Raw genomic sequence first — 16535 nt, forward strand, 5'->3', positions numbered from 1 at the left:
AGAGTACGGAAGGAAAGGAAGAGGGGAAGAAAGGGATGAGAGCAATCCATGCTGTAGATGCAAGGGAGAGAGAGCTCCCCCAAATGGCTCACACCAAAGAAAGAAAAATGCCAAAAAGGATGGATGAAAGAGAAAAGGCAAGGGAAACTAAACTGCAAAGAATACAGGATATCAGGTGGATAACCAGGTCGACATAAGTATGAACACTGAAAGAGGGAAAGGAGCAAGGATGGAGGTGGGAGGGGCATGGGGAAGGAAACGCAGCCTGGGAAGCAAGAATGGGAGCAATGGCCCAGGCCCTGTAGGTGCAACACACAAACTCACGAAAGCTCCCTGGGGTTAAAGAAAAAAAGCATTCAGGGAAAGACAGCGATACAGCAATATAAGTCACTTTGGAAGCCAAGATTACATGACTATGGGAAAAACGCAATGAAATATGAAATAAAAGATTATCTGAATGACTTTGCGTATAAAAAACTCTCAACAACCTTTTTGTAAAATTACAAGCAAGGGCAGCAACATTAAGAGTGCCATGGGAATTCCATTGTTTAAGTGGAGGGAGCAAATAGATGGAATGAGTGTACTGAAGGCCTCTATAAGGGGGAGCATGGAAAGAGGATTATCATAGATAAAAAGAACATTCCTGACCACGAGAATTTTACTAGTATCAAACACTGGCCTTAACTTGTGCAATGAATTCCTGAGAATTTATGTCTTGAGGACTGTGGACAAACCAAGAAAACAAGACAATGTAAGCGTATGACATGGTGCTATAGAAGGATGTTAAAAATTAGATGAGGATGTTCTCCACAGAATTAGTGACGGAGGGAACATTTGAAAAACACTGAAAACAAGAAGAAAGAGGATGATAAGACATTTGTTAATATATCACGGAATAACTTCCACTGTATTACAGGGAGCAATAGAGGAATAAAATTTTGGACGGACAAGAGACATTGAGGATGTTGAGTGTAAGCACTACTGCGAGATGAAGGGTATGCAGAAAACCAGTCACAAGAGCGATTTTTAAAAAGTAACCTTGGGAGGTTATCCTGTTTGAGAAACCCAATAAGAAACACTAATAAAATAATTTATGTAAATATTTTGCAACCACCACTTAACTGATGAGTCAACAGTATTCACAACTGTCAGCACCTGCCTTCTTTTTAATTGGAATCACATTATTCTAAAGTTTGATGGTATTTCACCTGTCTGCTGTATGCTGTACACCAGGTGAAACAGTTTTGTGTTGTCTGGCTCTCTCAAGGGCTCCAAAATAAAACTGAAGTAATGCCGTCTATCCTGTGAACTTATTTCTACACAGGCCTACTGTTCCTCTGTCAAACTCTTCTCACAGTATAATATACTCTATCTCGTCCTCACCTAATTCCTATTCTCCTTCTATAATGTTGTCTTAAGTTTCATTGTCCTTGTAAAAATCTTTCCACCTTTCAGCTTGCTCTTATTTGCTGAGAGTCTATCTTGTCATAGAGCTCTTAGTAGTCATACAGTTACTTCTGTTTTCTCTAAAAATCTCTTTCTTGCTGCAGGTTGCATCTTTCCCCTAATCATGCATATTCCAGCGGCCTAGCAGTTGTTCTCTAGCTAGTCCCAATTAACCATTTTTGTACTTTGTCAATCTCATTTTTTCAACATCTGTATTTCAGTCTGCCTGCTTTATTAAATGCAATTTTATATTTTCTCCTTTTGTCAGTTAAATCCAATATCTCCTGTATTATCCAGGGATTTCTACTGTGACTTGTCTTAACGTATTTGATGTTTGTTGCCCTCACTCTTCTTCTCTCAAAGCTACCAATTTGTCTTCTACAACATATAACTAATGTGGAGTTTTAAGATGCACATATGCATGTTTATCAAAATGTATAAACTAAAACTCTTTATGATAAGTAGCAGATGAAGATAATGAGAATTAAAGTGAATAGAACTGATAACTGTACAAAAGTAGAGTGGTTTAGTTTCCCAGACTTCAATCATCACAAAAAAAAGGGCAAGGGCCTGGCATACCCATTAGGCCAAGTCCCCTCCACTGTGGCCTCCACATCATCCCACTCCAATCGCCGGAATGGGCTTGGTTCGTGAGGTATGACATCTGGAGGCACGTTGTCTTCATCCTGGACATTAATCACCTGCAACAAAATTAAATTTTAATTATGTTGAAGTATTTAGTACAGGAATGAGAACTACAACAAAGCTTCAGACTCATTTGGACCATAGATATCGGAACAAGTCAGTCACACAACAGGATTTCTTTACAAATTATTACATTTCTATTCCAGCAGAAATATGAAGTAGGAAACAGAGCACTTCTCAAAACTTTAACAAAATTTTACGAAATTCCAGTCTCACTTTTGCCTCTTCACATTCCTATGTTTTGACAAGGGTGGGGGAGAGAGCGAGAGAGAGTCCGGGGGGGGGGGGGGGGGGTGGTTGAGTGGGGGGCAGGGGGTAGAGGGGGGTAGAGGGGGGTAGAGTGGGGGTGGGTAGGCTGGGGTGTGAGGGGGTAGAGTGGGGGGTAGAGGGGGGTTAGTGGGGGGTGGGGGGGTAGGAGTGTGTCGGGGGGGTAGGAGTGTGTCGGGGGGGGGGGGGTAGAGTGGGTCGGGGGGGGGGGGGGCGGTAGAGTGGGTCGGGGGGGGGGGCGGTAGAGCGGGTCGGGGGGGGGGGCGGTAGAGCGGGTCGGGGGGGGGGCGGTAGAGCGGGTCGGGGGGGGGGCGGTAGAGCGGGTGGGTGGTAGAGCGGGTGGGTGGTAGAGCGGGTGGGTGGTAGAGCGGGTGGGTGGTAGAGCGGGTGGGTGGTAGAGCGGGTGGGTGGTAGAGCGGGTGGGTGGTAGAGCGGGTGGGTGGTAGAGCGGGTGGGTGGTAGAGCGGGTGGGTGGTAGAGCGGGTGGGTGGTAGAGCGGGTGGGTGGTAGAGCGGGTGGGTGGTAGAGCGGGTGGGTGGTAGAGCGGGTGGGTGGTAGAGCGGGTGGGTGGTAGAGCGGGTGGGTGGTAGAGCGGGTGGGTGGTAGAGCGGGTGGGTGGTAGAGCGGGTGGGTGGTAGAGCGGGTGGGTGGTAGAGCGGGTGGGTGGTAGAGCGGGTGGGTGGTAGAGCGGGTGGGTGGTAGAGCGGGTGGGTGGTAGAGCGGGTGGGTGGTAGAGCGGGTGGGTGGTAGAGCGGGTGGGTGGTAGAGCGGGTGGGTGGTAGAGCGGGTGGGTGGTAGAGCGGGTGGGTGGTAGAGCGGGTGGGTGGTAGAGCGGGTGGGTGGTAGAGCGGGTGGGTGGTAGAGCGGGTGGGTGGTAGAGCGGGTGGGTGGTAGAGCGGGTGGGTGGTAGAGCGGGTGGGTGGTAGAGCGGGTGGGTGGTAGAGCGGGTGGGTGGTAGAGCGGGTGGTAGAGTGGGTGGTAGAGTGGGTGGTAGAGTGGGGGGAGAGGATGACGAGGCTGGGGCTAGGAAGAGGTTGGCAGGGGAAAGGATGAAACAGATGCAAAAGTTGAAGAAAGTGACATCAGATGGAGTGACTCATATTTTTGGTGAGCCTCACAGTAAGATAGGTGATCCAGGGACTTGCACACTTGGACCTTCTTTTCTCTCCTGTAAGCTGACCAGTCAGGCAGACGAGAAGAATAGTGGTCACGAAAATTGACACACACATGGATTGGAACACAGTCACCACACAGAGGGTCAGCCATGCAGCAGAAGACATATGCCCAAAATGCAGGAACCAAAAGCACCTCACATGGTGGGACATGTCGCTTCACATCAATATGTAGCACATAACCTTGACCTTCTCTGTGAGGGTATCCACTCAAAAAGCCAGAATGAAGGCGCCGATATCAGTGTGGTTGTCTTTGCGACCCTTCTGCATGCATCAAACAAATTGAACACAGCATCGCTACAGATTAGCCCAGAGTTCCTCTGTTTGCAGGATGAGGTCCCTATGAAAAAATTCTCCCTGTGCCATATTCAGGGATTGGTGAGGGGTAATGGACTCTGGGACATTCCAAGATGATCACAGGCATAAAGAGTTGCAGACTGGGTGGCAGAAGAAGCTTTGATCAACAAGGAGTCCGAGCCCATCTTACTGAGAGACTCCACTTCACCAAACTTGTCCCAGATATTCTCCACAGAGAACAATGGTTTTGAGGTGGTGAATTTGTCCCCATCCGCCCTAGTACAGACGAGGTAGTGAGGAAAGTGTTTCATTCCAAGATGGCAAGTCTGGCCCTCCTTTCACGGTGTATCCAGGGAACGGAAGGATGCCAGGTCATACGAAGCAGAATTCAATGCTCTTTCACCTATCGAAGAGACTGCCATTTGAGAATGGCCCGATTTTTGTAGCTTGATGAGCTTCATGCACCAAGCACCCATTCTGATGAGGCATGGGTGGCACCCAGTCACATCAAGGGCCGCCTGGCATGGTGGCTGTTGCCGGGAGTTCAGATGCTACAGGAAGACAAGCAACCACTTCTTGGCATACATGGGAGGGAACAGCTCAGGCATCAGTAGTATGATCCCCGTGTTATCAGGGGGGCTCAGTCAGATGGGTACATAACAGCCCCACCACATTGAATGGCTACATGGGCTGCTGACATAGCAGGGTGGAGGGGAGCTATGGTCCAGGGAAGTGGAGATCAAACCTCAGGCGGAGATCTAAATGCCAAAAAGAAAGAAAGTGCAGAAGCAAGTGGAACAAAACTCCAAGCAAACTGAGAGGGGAAGGAGGGGACAGCACAGAAGTCACGAAAATGCAGCCAGGGAAGGAAGAATGGGCTGCAACAGTTCAGGGCCCTGTGTCATGTGTGAACTCACGAAAGAACAGTGAGCTTCCTTGAGGAAGAGTGAAGAGCCTGCTGGATTTCTGGAATGGGATCACTATGGAAGGGTTTGTTGGTGGACGTATCTGACAGCTGGCAGAGCCCTTCTGCCAGGTAATTGTTGTAGTTCAAAACAACAGTGGTAGAAGCTTTGTCAGCAAGTAGGATTTATAAGGTCAGGATCAGCTTTTAGGTGAAGGATGGCAGTTCTTTCTGAGAAAGTAAGGTTGGTTTACATGTTGAGGGATTTGGGCAATGATGGTGAGCCAAGGTTTTAGGTTAAGAAATTCTGGAAAGTTAAAAGGCAGTAGTTTGGGGAAAGTGGGGGGCGGGGGGGGGGGGGGGGGGAGATCACAGTTGGATGGAGGAATGAACTGAGTCAGGCAGAGTTCAACATTGGTCTTTGTTTGAGACTGATGGGTAGGGTTGGTGGGCAAAACAGTGTTTCCACTGTAGGTACCGGCAGAAGGAGAGAAGGTCTTTAACAAGTCATGCATGATTGAATTTGGGAGTGGAGTGAAAGGTAGGGCCTTTGGAAAGGACTGATTCTTCTGCAGGTCTAAGGCTTTTGAAGAAAGGTTCACGACTGTGTTTCGGGTCTGTTAAGATTCTTGTTTCTGCCTGGTGGTGGGAGTGAGTTTTTGAGAATGGGGTAAATGATGTAGGTCAGAGACAATATTTGTCAGCTATTAGGAGACGTGGGCAAGATTTGGAGGTGGTTGTAGAGATGGTGGATAGTGGAAGTCCAAGGAAGTGAACAGAGTGGCATTGTGCACACTGCTGTAGTTCCTGCAGGGCAAGTGTTCCAGTGTGTGTTATGGGTTCCAGGAATTTGGGATTGCTGAGCTGGAGAATTTTGCAGATGGAGAGAAGGTACTGCAAGGAGTTTGGACCCAAATGATATGGTTTTGCAAGACTACGTTGTTGAGGGTTAAGGGTTGGCTGAATCTGGACTGATGAAGGTCACGGTGGGAGGAAAGGTAGTAGCCAGAGAAGTGTAATTTGATGGCAATCCCATTCACTTCACTAGGTCCTACTCGACCCAAAAAAGCCACATTCCTTGATGTTGACCTCTAGAGCAAAGATGGTGACATCAGTACCTCTGTCCATATCAAATCTACCTACCAACCTACCTACCTACCAAACACTAGCAAAACCTTCACTTCAACAACTGACACCCATTCCATACCAAGAAGTCTTTCCATACAGCCTAGCCAACCATGGCCACCTCATCTCTAGTGACAAGCAGTCCCTCTCAAAATATACTGATGTTTTCACAGAGGCCTTCACAGACTGTAGTTACCCTCTCAACCTCGTACAAAAACAAATCACCTGTGCCTTATCTTTCCATTAACCACCACCTCCCAAAGTCCCACCTTATTCCCACATAGGGGCCTTCCCCTTGTGACTTCGTACCACCCAGGACTGGAGCAAAGGAATTAGTTTCCACCAGAGTTTTGGCTGCTTTCTTCATGCCCTGAATGAGAAATGTCCTACCCACTATCCTTCCCATATCTCTCACAGTGGTATTCCGCCGCCCAATAAACTTACACAGTTTCCCTGTCCATCCCTACAAAACCTCCGCTCCCAACCCTGTGCCTCATGGCTCAGATCCCTGTAATAGATTAATATGCAAGACCTGTCCCATACATCCGACCACCACCACCACTACCAATCCCACCAAATGCCTGTCATCTGAACATTAACCGGAATGCAACGGCCCCATTTACTCTCTTTCATATTAGTTGACAGTCATAAATAAATGCTTTGCTTGTCACGGTTAACTGCTCCTCCTCCAGAAGTGTCTAAACTTACTTTCTGAGATACATACTTGTCATTAAAAACTACCCTATTCTTCCCTTGGGCTTCCAACCAATTCTCAGTTCCTAGTATGATGTGAAGGTGACTGCTTTCACACGAAAAGTGATCTCTGGGATGCTACAGTGAATACTTTGCACTTAACCCATGTTTTGAGATTCTCAGTCACACTATTTGTTGTCCAGTTTATTGAAATGCCGCATTTATACAGTGCTGATTTTCTTACTGTGGTGTAACATGTTGATTCTGTGGAATATTATCTACCACTTCTAACCACTAATGCCAACAAAAGAAGTTCATTGAAACTGGAGATGTTTTTCAGGCAATTGTTATGTGTGGAACATCTCACTGTGCATGCTCTGGTTTGCCATATGTGCAGATTTGGTCTAATAAGTGTCAGCTGAGAACACTGACAAAGTACAATGGTGAGCAAGCATCTCTTTCTGCTGTGGAGGCCTGCTTATGCTTTCAAGACGTTCCTTGGCAGCCTCGGAGCAGAGGGTGTGGGTAACAATGCCAATGCCAGAACAGTTGAAGATGATAGGTGGAAACTGTCATTCTCTACTGTCAAGTTAGTACAGCAGTACACATTATGATCTACTGTGAGCTGCAAGTTGCGAGGGATCTTTATCATCCACAGTTGCAAATGAATTTGTACACAGGAAACATCGTTTTTATAATATTGAAGGGTACTGCAAAACTGATTATATCATTTTAGTTGCTCGAAACATCTCAAGACGACTAATATAGCAGTTATGAGCTCGAAATCTTAACTACTGTTAACATTTTAAGTCCTAAGAGCATTTACTAGAAAATAAATTTTAAAATTGTAATGGATTGTGCTACATTCCAAAAGACTTTGAACAATGGGGTATCGTCTCAGTTGTGAAACTGGATTCGTGATTTCCTGTCAGGAAGGTCACAGTTCGTAGTAATAGATGGCAAATCATCGAGTAAAACTGAAGTGATATCAGGTGTTCCCCAGGGAAGCGTCCTGGGACCTCTGCTGTTCCTGATCTATATGAATGACCTGGGGACAAACTGAGCAGTTCTCTTAGGCTGTTCACAGATGATGCTGTAATTTACCGTCTAGTAAGGTCATCCGAAGACCAGTATCAGTTGCAAAGCGATTCAGAAAAGATTGCTGTATGGTGTGGCAGGTGGCAGTTGACGCTAAATAATGAAAAGTGTGAGGTGATCCACATGAGTTCCAAAAGAAATCCGTTGGAATTCGATTACTCAAGAAATAGTACAATTCTCAAGGCTGTCAATTCACTAAGTACCTGGGTGTTAAAATTACGAACAACTTCAGTTGGAAAGACTAAAGAGACAGTTTACATTACACTCGTTCGTCCTCTGTTAGAATATTGCTGTGCGGTGTGGGATCCTTACCAGGTGGGATTGACAGAGGACATCGAAAGGGTGCAAAAAAGGGCAGCTCGTTTTGTATTATCACATAATAGGGGAGAGAGAGTGGCAGATATGATACGCGAGTTGGGATGGAAGTCATTAAAGAAAAGACGTTTTTCGTCGCGGCGAGATCTATTTATGAAATTTCAGTCACCAACTTTCTCTTCGGAACGCGAAAATATTTTGTTGAGCCCAACCTACATAGGTAGGAATGATCATCAAAATAAAATAAGAGAAATCAGAGCTCGAACAGAAAGGTGTAGGTGTTCATTTTTCCCGCGCGCTGTTCAGGAGTGGAATGGTAGAGAGATAGTATGATTGTGGTTCGATGAATCCTCTGCCAAGCACTTAAATGTGAATTGCAGAGTAGTCATGTAGATGTAGAATAAGGATTGGTCTGAGAGGACAGCAAGATGAGCTTAAATCTCAGAACAGAATTCTGAAATTGTATAACACCGATTTTGTCGTAACTTGACATTTTTACATGCTTTAAGTTGTCTGAATACATTTTAAGTTTTGCAAATGACTTAATAACAAGAATTAGAAAAGCTCAAGAGGAAGAGGATTTGGTAATGATCAAAAACATCATGGAACGACTTTCTGGCAACTTTGTGGTGAGGGAGACATACTTATTTTTGAGTCCGATCACAGAACAGACTCTTCAGTAATTCCATGCACTATGCGATACGAAATTGTCAAACTTGTGCACTATTAAGTGAACCACAGAGAAAGTAAAATAATATTGTTGTATTCCACATTTGATAAGATGTAACAAGTGATTTCCATTATTTTTAAAACTGTTAAATTAATAAGAAGTCAGGAAAGAAGAAAGATTAGGTACCAAATGTTGTCACAAGGGTCACACTGGACCACTTCTATCAACTCTCAAAGGATACAACCATAACCTAAGTACTACTGATGTGTTTACTCAGTCTGTCTGATTCTGTCCTGTAAAGACTACAAAATCAGTGGAAAAATGAGTTGCAGAAACTGACTACAGGAATCTATTCAAGCAACTACTGATACAGGGACTTGATTCACACAAAAAGTCTGAGGAGTATTGTAGGACAGGAAGAACTGAATACATAATAATAATATTGACAAAACATTCTAAAACAAATGTGCAGAATCTTTCAAGTTCGTGGCACAAATTCAACATACCACAAAAGCAGAAAAAGATTCGTGCTTTTAAGGGGAGTTAAAAATGCACACAAAGACTGATCTTCACATCACACAATTATTAGAAGAAGACATTATAAATCACTTTGAAGAAAACATGCAATAGGTACAAAGTTGGTGGTCTTATGGTCACAAAAGAAACACAAACAATCACAATCAAAGTCCATGACTAAGAATCTCGGCTGCTACCAAGATACAAAAGTCACAACAAATGATACTAGTGACACTTGCTGAGAAGTCTACAACAGGACAGCAACAGCATTAATTTGTAAACACAGTTCAGTCTTAATAGTGTTTCCCTCTCAGTGTTTTAAATGAACATGTTCCTTATCTCACCCTAAAAAGTTCTAATTGAATAACACACAGTCCCAAAAACTTTAGTCTAAAAATGTGGATCTTTTAACAGTGATAACTATAGTTCAGTTATTTTTCTTTTTCTTTAAATTGTCTAAATTCATCCTATTAACATTACAATAATGGTAAAGGAAAAATAACACACACTTACCAGAACACGGACTATATTAAATTTCTTGAGCTCCTGAGAATGCTCCTTCACATCTTTTACAGCCTCTTTACTGTATTCTATTTCAAACTGCACAGGTACTCCGTACGATCCAACACCCTTATTTTCAAAAATAACACTGACAATGTAAGAGCTATCTGTGGAGAAAAAAAGCAGAAAATGCAAATCTACTTTCATGTAGTTCAAAATTGTATGTCCTATTACTACACAAAGAAAGCATTTTAAGCAACCTGCAAAATTATTTTATTCTGTTTACTGCACACTGCTTTGTATGTAACCTTTCCTCCTCAATGAGAGTAGCACCTGTATTGATATTTACAGGTTTACAAGAATAATTTCAATAAATTCTATACAAAAATAATTTCAAAAATTTTACTATAATTAAATACAGATGTATAAATTTAAAATAATGAAACTACAGCAGACAACCACAACAGAAAGGGACAGGAAAGTTAGGCCGCAAAACGAAAGACGAACAGGATAAAATGCATATCAACAATTCCCTGCTTGCATGCAGTGCATGCATTTTATCACTGAAAAACAAGAGCGTAATATTACTGTAGTCTCTCACTTTCCAAAATCTTGTGCACTGCTTCCCACGTTGCCTGCAGCAGTATTTCTCCATTCTGACTACATGAATGTTGTATTCACAACAAACTGGACGTCATCTGTGATGATGATTTCTTGCATGGAAAAATACATGCAAAAACACCACCTTTTTTTTTTTGCACCTGGTATCTTGTATGCACACTGGGCGAAACATTAGTGATCCCCAGCTAATACTGGTCTATCATCAACTCTTGCCTTCAAATGGGCAAGAAAAGGAGTCCACAAGTTCCTTCAGACATGCCCCAACCAGCTGGAAACGCTCATTAATGCTTATATCCTATGGAGTTACCAAATCACTGGGATGCCGGCTGGTATGTTTCACCCGCTGTTCCAATAGTTCAAGGCATTTTCTATGAAATTAATATCAGATTATTTATTGGACCTGTCAATCCATGAGCATTTGTTGAACCAGGAACATTTGCATGCAGCCTTGTGAACAAGGCTCTAGTCATTTTGAAAAATTGGTTTGTGTACAGCCTAGCCATCATTAAGATGGAGAAAAATGAGCAACACTATCATCGCAAATGTTGAAATAAACATCTTGGTTGATGTTCACAGTAACCTGAATGAGTGAGACCAAGTCACAATACAAAAAATGTCCACAACACAGAACCAGCTATGGTCTGAACTATACTCTTTACACATTCCGAAATGGTCAAGCCAAACTCGTCTCAATGGACTATCTGTAAGCTCGACAGCTCTCATTGATCAAACAGAGGCAAAATCATGACATGATGTACACAGTATATGCCAGAAGTCAGCTACTTCTGAGTGTGTGTGTCATTCGGTCCACTGATGTTCCACTTGTTGCTGTCAGCAGTGATTGTTCACAAGGTACCTGACTCCAAAGATTCACCACTTGCAGTTCCCTTCGCAACATTCATTCGGAAACTGGTCAAGGTAGCCTGGGTTCAGTGACAGCAGAAATTCCTGCTGGGTCTGAAACTGACTGTTGTACACAGTGCACGACATTCGTGTCTATTCCCTGCCATTTAGGAGCTTCCAACTAGCACTGTTCTCATACCATGTTACACCACTACGAGAGATGAGTCATTCCTTGTGGTATGCTGTATCCGCCAGATGTGGTGCAAAGTCATAGCCTTCAGAGGACACCAGATTACAGTCAGGCTCAATGTTTCATTACACGTAGTACAGCCAGTCACTACCTAAATGACGCACATACTAGCAACTATCTTATGCTTGCATAACAAGAAACTCAAACAATCCACAGATCTGCCAATAATTTATATCTGTCACTGCAGAGAGCACTGAGACCTGGAACTATTTGATACATCTGCGAAACAAATGCACATTAAGATACCAACCACAATATTTAAGTCGCTGCAGGTAGACGTTCTGCCAGTTCCAGTTGTTCCAATTGCCTACAATTGTCTGTAATGTTCAGAAAGTTCTCATCTGGAGACAGCAGTCACTGACCAGTTCCAGTTGCCTGACAGTTAATGTTGAGTGTCAACAATTAGTCAAAGTGATGGTCAAAGTGTATATATATTGAGAGACAGAACTTTAACTGCAGTACAAACTGATCTTCAGCTAGATCAGTCAGTCACCATATACTGTGTCTGTTCTGAACCTAATCTAACCTTTAAGATCAGTGCCACATCTTCTCTGCAAGCAAAAACTAAGTATTTTTTATGTAAATTATTTTTAATAAATGATTGTTCTTGTCTCTCTTGTGTTGCCAAAGTGATTCTGTTACAGATACACTTCCCTGTGACTTGACTGTGGTAAGTGTGTGTTTAGGCCGTCTTCTAACAGCTATAGAACTCTAAGCGGCTACCTTTATGTTGAGCACCTACATTATTGGTGAATATGCTGCCTTCTAAATATGTTGGCTAGTCTTGATCCACAGACAAACCGGGCAATGTATTCCACTGTGTTTCAATTGGCGTGAACATACGCGCACACAGCCACGAACACATGGCACCAGTTATATGCCACCTGCCGTGCTCCAAAGTTGTCACTGTGCCCTCTGAAGGAAGTGGTCAATATTGTAGAGTTGTGATCTCATAATAACTGATGCGTTATCACCTCCATATTAGTATTATAAATGTGAAAGTAGCTCTGTTACACTTTCACAACCAAACCACTGAATGGATATCCGTGAAATTAGGTGCAAGACACCTTGAACCCTGAGGAAGGACACAGGCTACCTTACGGAGTGTGTAGGACAACATATTTACTGATTTTAAGAATATTATGCAAATCAAGGAAAAATATTTATTCTTCGATAAAGCTATTTACTCCTTCACTTTTGAACTTCATCATATTTGTGAAAATGCTTTTGTTGGTTGATATGTTCTATACAATACTTATTCAATTCTCGGTGTGTCTTAATCCGTACTTCTGTACTAATACCAGTACGCTACTACTAATTGTGAAAGCAACTCTGTCTGTTACGTTTTCACGACTATGCCGCTGAACCAATTGTGATGAAATTTGGTGTACAGATAACTTGAATTCTAAGGAAGAGCACAGGCTACTTTACAAAGTTGTATCTTTTTGGGTATTATTAAAACTTTTAAATATTGGTATACATGCGTGGGATGCATATAATGCTGGTGCACTTGTCAGTGGCTCATGGAGTTTATAGATCAGTGGCAATGCAAACGGTTTATGATATTGAGTTGCTACACCACCTGGCATTGCTGGAGACTTTTGGTGAAGATACAATAAAACTGGATGGTAAAACCAAAAACAATATTTAAAACTGTTACAATAAGCCTTGAAAACATAAGTCTGACTTAGCATGTAATTCTAACAGAGCTCAAGCTGTGAAAGTTACTTGACTCCAGAAAACCTCAGAGCAATCACATTTCTGCTGGAACTTTGATGCAGAATGTCAGAGCTACAGAGATACAACAGCAGTCACAAGCCCGTTGCATTTTAGATGCTGAGTGTCACACACCTCTTACAGCTCTGTAGATGTCTGAAGACTCACAATGATGGCATCATTTAAAGGCTGCATTACAGAGTTATACCTTTACATATGGAATGTGGGAGACCTTTGGAGAGGCTGCTTTTTATTATGACCTACTAACTATGTTTGCCATAAAACAGTCATCGTAGGGGGAAGGATAAAAGAATTTAGGCACTATAATGCATTAAAATGGAGGGAAGAAACTTTTGGTATGTGTTGCTTTGGTGGCAACATCTCTCACAGTACTTGGTGAGCCAGAGCAGCCCTAAAAACAAATTCTGCATGAATGTAATGAATGAAGGTATATTTTAAATATAACTAGAAAATATAATGCATGCTTTCAGATTCGACATAAAGCAAAAAAATAGAAACACATTCACTATGTACCCACATACCCACAATGCACATATTTTTTTATACAAACATTTCTACATCACTATATACACAGACATCTTGTAAAACTACTAGCTTACATATCCACTACAGCTCATCATTACAAAACTACTGATATGTGAGCGAAGCAGTGGGTAACAGCTAGTGCAGACTCCGAATGGCTATATATCAACTACCATCCACAACATAGCTAAGTAATAACTTATCTTATGTAGCCCATCAAACACAATGTGCTACAGAAATTTAAAATATGTACTTCAGAATCTTACCTGGATGAATACGGAGAACAACCTGGCCTGCAACGAGGCCCTTTTCATCTTTTGTGTTGAAGACATCATAAGGATGCAATAAATATGCATCTCTGACACATATCGCTTCCTTCCAAGTATTTTTGACAATAAAATCGAACACAATGTGAGACACATCTGTACTCACCTGAAAAGAAAGCAATTTCATGAAAAATGGTAATAAAAATCCTTGATTATGAATGTACTTTTACAGTTCAAACACAAGATCCCGATCAACTTTGGGAACAATACTGCACATTGTAAGCCAGCAGTCTTCACTGCCTCCACCAAACACCTCTACAAACTGAGGATGGCCTCTGAATCTAAGTGGCAGACATCACTTGACCCGATATGAGCCACAACTTGCAGACAACTAAATCCTGAAGGCTCAACAGATGAAGGCAGAGCCACTTCCACATCTCAGATGAGGGAAATGCAAAATGGCTAAGCAGGAATGGCTAGAAGACATTTGTGAATTTGTATAAACATGCATGGATAGGGAAAAGATCCTCAGAAAATTGAAAGTAGAGATTTGATGTATTCATCCACAAACTGCCCACCTCTCCTTCAGCACGACAACACCAGACCCCACACGAGCACTGCGACACCTACAACAATCCGACACCTCGAGTTTCACGGTAGCAAAGATGAGCAAGTGCCGATAGGTCTTAAGGTACACATTTTAGAGCCACTGTCGACTAGATTTTTTCCCCTTGTTTTGGCATAAGGAATCTGTCCACAAAGTCTGTAAAGGAAATTTAGTTACACCTTGTATAATATTTACACCATAGAAGAACAAATGATAATCTGAAGTGATAAAAGAAGTTAGTAATGATATACACTTAAGCTGAAAATAGTAAGTGAATTTTATCGACAGCATTAATAACATGTCATTGTCAACTAAAATCAACAAGACAAATATACCATTAGACACTAACAGATGACTTTTAGCATCAAATGGCAATTATAAAGAAAAATCTAAATATATTGAAGCAATTATAAATTGTTCTCAAGAAGAATTTTATCAAACATTGCATGTGAAAAAGCAAATCCAGAAAAATCTGCACAAATTACAAGTTCATAAATCTGAATCTACAAGAAGATTACTTCGGAAAGGCAAGGGCATTGTCACAGTAGATGGGATTCACTGCATCAACAACAGCTGGAAGCCTGAATTTTACTGTCAGCAACTTTTTTAGAAGACATGACATGAGTAGACGACATGCAGCCAGCAGTGTGTAACAACAGCACACAGCAGAAGCGATCAGTCCTTTGCATACGACATCCCGCTGTATTAAAACTCAATGACTTCTGTTCCTTTACGATACAATGTGCTGTGAAGTGATTTCTCAGTTGAAACTGACTTTGTTAGGTGATAATGTTAAGTGGTTACCCCACCCCACTCATTCTGCCACTATTCAACACCCAGGTATTTGTACGAGTTTGCTGACTGCCGATTCCAGCAGTGAATCATTGATATTATACTCATAGGATACTACGTTTTTTCATTTTGTTAAGTGGAAAATTTTACAGTTCTGAACATTTAGAACAGGTTGTCAATCTCTGCACCAAGTTGAAATATAGTCAAGATCTGCTGAATAATTACACAAATTCTCTCAGGTAGTACTTCATTATAGTTAAGTATCATCTGAAAAAAGCCTGATTTTTACTATTAATATTGTCTGCAAGGTCACTAACACACAACATGAACAGCAAGGGCCCCAACACACTTCACTAGACACTCCTGAAGTTGCTTCTACATCTGATGCCCCTCCATCCAAGATAACACGATGTGTCCTCCCTACTAAAAATTCCTCAATCCAGTAACAAATTTCACTTGATACCCCATATGATGGTACTTTTGACAATACTGAGTCAACTGCTTTTTGAAAATCAAGAAACATTGCATCTACCTGGTTGCCTTGATCCAAAGCTGTATGTCACATGAGAAAAATGTAAGATGGGTTTCACATTATCAATGTTTTCAAAAACCATGCTGGTTGGCATTGAGAAGATCATTCTGTTCAAGATACCTCATTATATCTGAGCTCAGAATATCAACAAATCTATGTCCAGGAAATTGGACAGTAGTTTCATGGATCAATTCTACTACCCTTCTTGTAGATAGGTAAGGCCTATACCTTTTTCAAAGAACTGGGCATGGTTTTTTGTTTGAGTGATCTAAGATAGATCACATTGAGAAGAGGGGCAACTCAGCTGCAAATTCAGTATAGAATCTGACAGTGATCCCATCAGGGCCTGGAGCTTTGTTCAATTTTATAAATTTCAGCTGTCTCTCAACTCCACTGACACTAATACTTATTTCATTCATCTTTTCAGTGGTATGAGGATTACATTGGGGCAATTCTCCTGGGTTCCACTTTGGAAAGGAACATTTGAAAATGGAGTTAAGTATTTCAGCTTTTGCTTTGCTTGGACATTAACTATGGTGCCACTAAACAGCCTTTACATACAACCAGAATTTCTTTGGATTTTGTGAAATGTCATTTGACAACGTTCTGCTACAGTAGTCATTGAAGGCATGACACATACGATTTTAGTTCACTAT

General features: G+C 42.1%; 1 protein-coding gene across 1 annotated transcript in view; it reads right to left on the reverse strand.

Annotated features, from left to right (window-relative positions):
* LOC126416074 (putative helicase MOV-10) overlaps window positions 1-16535 on the reverse strand; it is a 341495-nt gene that overhangs the window by 222961 nt on the left and 101999 nt on the right. Inside the window, exons 5-7 of the mRNA XM_050083555.1 lie at window positions 13949-14114; window positions 9722-9876; window positions 2026-2147 (exon numbers count right to left, since the gene is read on the reverse strand). Coding sequence (XP_049939512.1) covers window positions 2026-2147; window positions 9722-9876; window positions 13949-14114 — 443 coding nt within the window. The remainder of the gene's footprint in view (window positions 1-2025; window positions 2148-9721; window positions 9877-13948; window positions 14115-16535) is intronic.

The sequence above is a fragment of the Schistocerca serialis genome, chromosome 8, assembly GCF_023864345.2.
Source record: "Schistocerca serialis cubense isolate TAMUIC-IGC-003099 chromosome 8, iqSchSeri2.2, whole genome shotgun sequence".
Classification (NCBI taxonomy): Eukaryota; Metazoa; Arthropoda; class Insecta; order Orthoptera; family Acrididae; genus Schistocerca; species Schistocerca serialis.